General features: G+C 49.0%; 1 protein-coding gene across 1 annotated transcript; it reads right to left on the bottom strand.

Annotated features, from left to right (window-relative positions):
- Positions 1-331: 331 nt before the first annotated feature.
- Positions 332-3,064, bottom strand: LOC119817198 (toll-like receptor 12). The gene has a single exon (XM_038334386.1). It carries the CDS (start codon positions 3,062-3,064, stop codon positions 332-334), a length of 2,733 nt encoding a protein of 910 aa, XP_038190314.1.
- Positions 3,065-8,123: the final 5,059 nt, after the last annotated feature.

Below are 8,123 nucleotides of genomic sequence, written 5' to 3'. Positions count from 1 at the left end.
CTGCCTCTTGTATTTCCACTGTATTAAATAAAAAAACATCAACCAACCCATCATGTCTCAGATTTAGCCAGTTTACTGAGGTTTTCGAGATCATGGGAATGCCACATGCCCCATGGGCACCTGCCATCTCTCAGCTTTCCTCCTTCAACTTCCAGTCCGTCCTCATCTCTCCCCGACGCCCGCCAACCTGTGTGGTCAGCATATGGACGCCTGCACCCGCAAAAGCTGACTCCAGGCTCTCAGTCCCACTCCGCCCTGCTCCCCACACACTGACTCCCTGTCAAGCTGGCTTGCCTCTCCTACCTCCACCCTAAAATTCACACGTGCCACCCTACTCCAAGCCTGGTTGCCCCAGCTTGCTCCTCAGCCAAGCCCAAAAACCATCCTTTCTTTCGTCCTCCTTGGGCCACAAGCAGTAGTCTCCTCGCCGGAGCAGTCGAGCCAGTCTGTGGTAGCCAGGGAGCTGGTGTCGGGAAATGGGTTCCAGGAAGGCTAGCAGCAGCACTGGAGGGAAGGGGGCAGCTAGCAGGAGAGAGGTGGCCAAGTGGAGCTCCAGGCGGCAGCGAGGGTCACACAGGGCCTGGCCACTCAGCACACAGAGTACGACACGGCTGCTCACCATGCTGTCTACCACATTATCAACTACATCCTTACCAGGCTCAAAGTCTCGATCAGGGAGGCAGAGGCGTAGCCCCAGGCCAGCTGGAAGGAAGCCCTCCAGGGTAGGCAGAAGTTCCTCTATTACCCAGCCCTGGTCTTGCCTGCAGTGGGACACGAAGACGTCAAAAAGGAATCTCTTTCCTTCATCCCCCTGACCCCTCTGACCCTGGAGCCAAAGCCTGAACAAGGCCTGCAGGTAAGGGAGCCAAGAGTTCCTGGCTTCTTGGAAGAGTGGCAAGGCAATTAGCAGAAACACCAAAGCAGAGCTAGCTAGAAAGAGCTTTAACTCCAAAGTCTGGGGGCAGTGGTTCCATAGAAAGGAGAAAAGGGAATGCTTGGCTGGCTCACCCGCTTCTGCTGGACATAACTGCGGGTCTAGTATTTGGATGTATGTTATAGTGGACTGCTTAACCCATGGCTCCATCCATGCGTTGGCACACTGGCAAGCCAAGTGCGACTGCAGAATGTAAATGTACTTGGGCATCCGAGGGCTATACTCCCTCAGACTGTCATGCAGCACCAAGTCCTTCTCAGTGTAGAGCGCTAAGACTCGGAGACTGCCCAGACGCTGGAAAGCGGAGGCCGACAGTGACTTGAGCCCTGTGTCAGACAGCTGTAGCGCCTGGAGCTGTGGAAGCTCACCCACCAGCTCCTCCAGCTGCACTGCCCGCGGCTGGGTTATGGATTGAAGGGTCTCCAGCTTCAGCAGCTGTAGGCTGGGCAGCCCAGTGATAAGGCAGGGTCTGGAACTGCTTCCAGCACCCCAGATCTTTAAGGACTGAAGCTTTGGGAGCTGCCAGAGGAAAATGTTGGAGGTGTCTTGGGAGCAGAAGGCCTCCAAGCTATTCTGGAGCAGGGAAAGTTGCCGAAGAGCAGGGAAGACCTCTGAGGCGTTCTGCACCTCCAGCTTCAGCCCCCTGCCTTTTATAGTTAAGGTCTCCAAAAAAGGAAAGACGTTCGGGGACAGCTTCCAGTGTTTCAGGCCTGAGGCCGCATGAAGCTCTAAGCTGGTCAGATACATGGGCAGGGACAATACTGCCGGAGTAGGGAGAGAGGGAAGCTTCAGTTTCAGGGTATGCAGAGTCTCTGCTCTCCAGAAACCAGGGTCTGGGCTCAGTGATATTTGGGTGTCTAGCAGGCTAAGGGTGGTCAGCACAGGCAGAGCAGTCAACCAGTTCTTACCCAGGTTAAGCAGGGGGTTTTTATCCAAGTTTAAGGTCTCTAGTTGCTGTAGATTCTGGAAGAGCTGCCCCTCCAGGGAGAGCAGCTCGTTGTCCTGAAGCAGCAGTTCCCGCAAGTGTGGTAGACAGGAGAAGGTGCCTGGAGGCAGGACACGCAGCCCATTGCTTGCCAGATTCAGAGTCATCAGTCCTGACATGTCTCTGGTCTCATTCATGCACAGCATCGGGCTCTGCAGTTGGTTTCCTGCCAGGTTCAGTCTCTGAAGTCTAGGCATGGCAGCCAGAAACCCCGGTGGTAGCTTCGTCAGGCCAGTACTTGGAAGATTCAAGATCTTCAGGCTGTGGCAGGAAGCCAGGGCCTCCTGAGATATATTTCTTATCTTGTTACCTCCCACATTCAACTCCTGCAGCTCGAAGTGGGCAACAGCCTCAGCGGGCAGTTCAGCCATGGCAGTGAACTGCGCAGACAAGATGTCGAGTCTCTGGAGTCCCAGGGCCTTCACCTTCGCTGCCTCCAGATGTGTGTGGTCCAGGTTCAGAGTCTCCAACTGGAGACCCTGGAGGGACCCAGGACTAGCCATCGTCAGTCCCTGGCTGAATGACAAATCCAACATGTGTAGGGTCCACGGATCCCTGGAAGAAGAGCCTTGCACCAGATCTGGAAACATGCCAGCCAGCTCTCCCACATCCTGAAGGCAACTGTTCTTGATAGCGAGCCATTGTAGACTGCGAGGCAGTCGGATGCCTGCCTTCTTGTCCAGACAGGGGCCCGAGATAAGGAGTCTCTGGAGGGAAATCAGGTCGGCAAAGGCTTCGGGAGGTAGAAAGAGGGGTTTCTTCTTTAAGGGATGGTCTACAAAAGAGAGTTTCTGTAACTGTCCCAAGCCTCGGAGAGCTCCTGGCAGGAGTTGGGTGAGATGCAAATTCATCCCCAGGAACTTGAGTCTGGGAAAAGCAGAGAAAGCATCCGGAGGCAGAGAAGACACTGAGCCGCTGAGGCAGAGCCCCTCTATAGTCTGAGGCACAACTGCCAAGGTCTGTGTCAGGTTGGTCACTGAGAGGCATGTGGCAAGGAAGGACACCTGGGAGACGGAGCAGAGCGAGAAGTAGCGAGAGACCAGGGGCAGTTGGGAGCCTTCCGTCAGTAGGCATTTGGAAGTAGTCCAGCCTGTCACCAGAGGCAGGGAAAGGAGCAGGCCAGGCAGCAGCAAGTGCCAGCCCATCTCAACACCAGCAGAATCAGAGCAGGGAGGAACTCCGACCCCCACCCAGGGAACTCGTGCACGTTGCCAATACTCACAACATGGGCAGGAAACTCATCCACTTCAGAAACCCTGCAAGGTCTGAGAACATAGATAATGGGCCACAGGACCTTCCACTGTGGAAGTTGGGAAGCTGGGAGGAAAGAAGTGAGGAACCAGACTCAGGGACACGGGGCTGAGGCTTCGAGGGGCAGGGCAGGGAAGCCCAAGGGTGGTGAATTGGGGACCTGGTCTCACTTCTCTGTTAGGAGAAAACAAAGGGAGTTTCTTTTCTTCTTCTTGTTTTCTTTCTCACGTACAGTCCAGGCTGTCAGGAAACTCAAGGTGTAGAGAATGCTTTGAGCCCGGATCCTCTTACCTCCACCTCCCTGGTGCTGGCATCACAGATGTGCACCACTGTGCTTAGTTAATGCAGTACAGGGGTTAGAAGCCAGGCCTTGGTGGTGCGTGCAAGGCAAGCACTCTACCAATTGAGCAACATCTGCATCCTTTCTCGCCATCCCCACTCTGCCAGTAGAGTTTGTAAGCTCAAGATTTGGGTCCAGTCAGACTTTCACACTGTCGTCCTGTGCAAAGCATCCCCCCTCTTCTGAGCCTGTTCTCGCCTCTGCCCAGGATGCAGACTAAGCCCTGCTTTGTAGGATTGCTGCGAATGGAGATTCAGGTCAGCATGGGCTTTTCTCCTCATCCCTTTCGTTATAACTTCCTTTACTGACACCCTGGAGTTCTTGGATAAACACGAAAGGGAATGCTCTGTGAGGTGCACATCAAGACGAGTCTGTCAAGCACATCTTGTAGACTCTGCAAGGAAAAAAAATCCCAAAAGTCATTTCACCCCAAGAGGACTGGGAGTAGGGAGGGCTCCACCTTTGCTCTCTGAGACTGGGACAAGGAAAGAAAGTCCCTCGTCCTTGACTGTGACATGCCCTGCCAGAACAGGTTTGGGATCCATGGGAAAACCAAAAGAGAAAGAGAGGAACAATGTGATTACTTCAAACCATGGAGGAAGGCATTCAGCACAAGTCAGCATCTGTTCATGATTTGAAAAACTAACAAACTCAGAGAGAAGAGACTCCTCTCGACTTCAAATGGCTTAGCTCTCCCATCCGCAGTGCCGTTGGTAAAGCCGGGAGTGAGCCAACTGCATTTCTGCTCAGCATGGGGATCAAAGAATGGCAGGACAGGAATGAAAATGATGGAATTAAAGGAATTTTAAAAGAAGAAGTGTGAAGGTTACTGTTGAAGGAGGCCGCTTGTTTGTTTCCCGGCTGCCCAGAAATGGAAATAATCACACAGAAACTATATTATTTAAATCACTGCTTGGCCTATTAGCTCTAGCTTCTTATTGACTAACTCTTACATATTAATTTAACTCATTTCTATTAATCTGTGTATCGCCACATGGTTGTGGCTTACCCACTAAAGTTCCGGAGTCTGTCTCCAGCGGAACTACATGGCATCTCTCTAACTCCACCTCCTTTCTCCCAGTGTTCAGCTTAGTTTTCCCTGCCTAGCTATTCCCCTATAACTCTGCTACAGGCCCAAATCAATTCCTCTATTTAACAATGGTAATCACAGCATACAGAAGGGAATCTCACATCAGGTTACCATGTGCAGGATGCTTGATGCCTGCTTGGGAAACCCGAGAATTTCTAAAACCATATTCATAAAACAAAGGATATTTAGCAAAGATGTTCAGTATTGGCCAGGTAGTGGTGGCGCACGCTTTTAATCCCAGCACTCGATGGCGGAGGCAGGCAGATCTCTATGAGTTCAAGGCCAGCCAGCTTGGTCTCCAAGAGCTAGTTCCAGGACAGCTAGGGCTCTTACACAGAGAAACCTTGTCTTGAAAAACAACAGCAAAAAAAGAGCTAGGGCTCTTACACAGAGAAACCTTGTCTTGAAAAACAACAGCAAAAAAAGAGCTAGGGCTCTTACACAGAGAAACCTTGTCTTGAAAAACAACAGCAAAAAAAGATGTTAGTATTAGTATTAAAATTCTTCTAATATGCCTGTGAGTTAGTCAGTGTCGCTCTAAAGAACAGACAACACGTTCAAATTAGGGTGTCTCTACGAATTTACCATGCAAAAAGACTGACCACAAGGGGTTAAGAGGCAGGCTGAGGGGACACCAATGGGTTGATCAGGAGCCCAGGCATGATTTGCAGACATAATAGCTGTCTCCTCTCCTAGAAAGGAAGGACCATGAGTGACAGAACCCTGGAGGAGTTTTGAAGCTATCTCCAGAAGAGCAATGGCACCTGAGGAGACATAGAAGAACAGGTGTCTATATGTGCAAATCTCTCTCAACTTCATGGCTCTTGTCCTTGGATGTTCTTGGTGTCTATATGTTCAAATCTCTCTCAACTTCATGGCTCTTGTCCTTGGATGTTCTTGGTGTCTATATGTTCAAATCTCTCTCAACTTCATGGCTCTTGTCCTTGGATGTTCCATAGGCCCCCAAATCAGAGGGGGAAACCCCATATGTAAATCCATCCTGGTAACTTCCCTGAGCACTGAGTGAGAATGGAGGGCAACAGAGATGCTGGCAACAGAGGATCAGGAAACACTTTGCTCATAACCCCAGTGCCCAGGAGACTGATGCAGGAGGATCACAAATATAAATCCACCTTGTACCACATAGTGAGTTCCCGGTTAGTCTGAGCTAAATACAAAGACACTGACTTTTTGTAGGGTCAGAGCAAGAGTGAGAAGGGGAAGGAAGGAGGGAAGGGCAAAAGCTGAAAATCAGTGAGGCCCCAAAGTTAGAACAGGAACAAACAAACAGAAACACCGTCCAACTTCCCCCATTTATGCAGTAACCCACGCCTCCCAGCATGAACACCTGTCAAACTGGGCTAAACACATGAAGCAAATGCTTCCAGATTTGAGGACTTTGTCTTTGCACATTTGTATTCCACAACAAACAATACCTCAGACCTTGAGAAAATGTACTTAAAAATAGATATGAAGAACTGGATGGATGGATGGATGGATGGATGGATGGATGGATGGGGGGGGGGAGCTTGCTGTCAACCTGATGACCTGAATATGATCACCAGGACTCATGTGGAAGCACCCACCCCTCTTTCCACACACAAAATAAACAAATAAAAATTAAGAATAAAAAATTTTAAACTTGGACCTAGTGGCTCAGTCTTAACCTGGGCTTGAGACTGAAGCAGGAAGACCAAAATATCACCCTCCCTCTGGGCTACAGAATGAGTTCAAGACCAGCCTGGAAAACATAGTGAGACCCTGTCCCAAAACAAACAGCAAAGAGAAGTCTGAGGATACCATGCAAGAGATGTTGGATACATGAAGCCTTTAATTAGTCAATCCCCAGCACTGGGGCAGGGGCGGGGAGACTGATTAAGAAGATGCAAAAATCTATAGGTAAGTGGGGCTTTAGGAATGGGTCAGCTAAGACTACTGACTACTCTTCCCAAGGATCAAGGTTCAATTCCCACCACCCATGTGGAGGCTCACAATCATCTCTCACTCCAGTCCCAGGGATCTGACACCCTCTCCTGAATTCTATCGGTACCACTCACACACATGGCGCACAGACATACATGCAGGCAAAACACCTTTACACATAAAATAAATTTTAAAAATTGAAATAAATTTATAGATAAGTTGGCAGAATATAGTTCTTCAACAGTTCTAATTATATCTAGTCACCTGTTTCAGGAAAGCTTTTCTTAATCCTACTTATCTTCAGCAAAGATAACTCAAGATACAGCATAAGTCAATGTTTCTCAACCTGTGGATCAAGATCCTTTTGGGGGTCCCATATCAGATATCCTGCATACCAGATATTTACGTTACAGTTCATGACAGCAGCAAAATTACAGCTATGAAGTAGTAATGAGAATGCTACGGTTGGGATCACCACAACATGAAAAACGGTGTTAAAGGGTCACAGCATCAGGAAGGTTGAGGACCACTGCATCATCAATCCAACTGTGAAAAGAGAATGCTGTCAGGGTTCTGAGAGAAACATAAATTTATTTATTTATTTATTTATTTATTTATTTATTTATTTATTTATTTATTTATTGGTTTTTCGAGACAGGGTTTCTGTGTAGCTTTGAGGCCTGTCCTAGAACTAGCTCTTGTAGACCAGGGTGGCCTCAAACTCACAGAGATCCACCTGTCTCTGCCTCCCGAGTGCTGGGATTAAAGGTGTGCGCCACCACCACCCAGCTAGAGAAACGTAAGTTTCTTAAATGAGCTACCAAATCACCAGCTATAAATTGACGTTTTTCATATCTTGACCTCGCCAAAACCAAAAAGTTGCATGTTAAAGGATGGGACCAAGAAACTGGAAGAGAAGCTACCTGCAGAAGAAGGTACTTGCAACGTGCGTGAATGTTTAAGGACTCACACCTGCAAAATATAATAGCTTCAAATAGATCAAAGAAGGAACCATACTGAAAATCAGAGAGCTTTTCAATTGAATAATAATGAAAATTGAAAATACTATGTGGCAAAACCTGTTGACTAACCATCCACCCTTAAATGTCTGTGTTTGAAAATCCACACCAAGTCCACAGCCACGCCTCCCAGACATGCCCAGTCTCATCTGGAAACCAGCATCAAAAGCTGAAAGTCACAATCGAGGCAACATCCTCAAAAAGTTAGAAAAGGAACAATTACAAAAAAGAAGATTCCCACTTCCCCACTGCACAGTAACGCACTCCAACCACGAACACCCGTCACACTGCACTGGAGACATCAAACAACCTCTCCCAGGTAGTGGATGCCATCTTTAGGGCGTCTGTGCTGCCTCGGCAGAATACCACAGACCAGGCACTGTGAAATGAACGGGAACCTGGGAGCAGGATGTGGGAGGAAGGAAGGAAGAAAAGGAATGAGAAGATGTCAGCAAAGTATATTGATATAGCTGGGCGGTGGTGGCGCACGCCTTTAATCCCAGCACTCGGGAGGCAGAGGCAGGCGGATCTCTGTGAGTTCAAGACCAGCCTGGTCTACAAGAGCTAGTTCCAGGACAGGC

This window comes from Arvicola amphibius, chromosome 6, assembly GCF_903992535.2.
Source record: "Arvicola amphibius chromosome 6, mArvAmp1.2, whole genome shotgun sequence".
In the NCBI taxonomy this organism is placed as follows: domain Eukaryota; kingdom Metazoa; phylum Chordata; class Mammalia; order Rodentia; family Cricetidae; genus Arvicola; species Arvicola amphibius.
Note: the sequence above shows the minus strand (reverse complement) of the source record. Positions and strands in the feature narration are given on the sequence as shown.

Coding starts and splice junctions, on each gene's coding strand:
- LOC119817198 (XM_038334386.1), bottom strand. CDS start 3,064: ATGGGCTGGCACTTGCTGCTGCCTGGCCTGCTCCTTTCCCTGCCTCTG.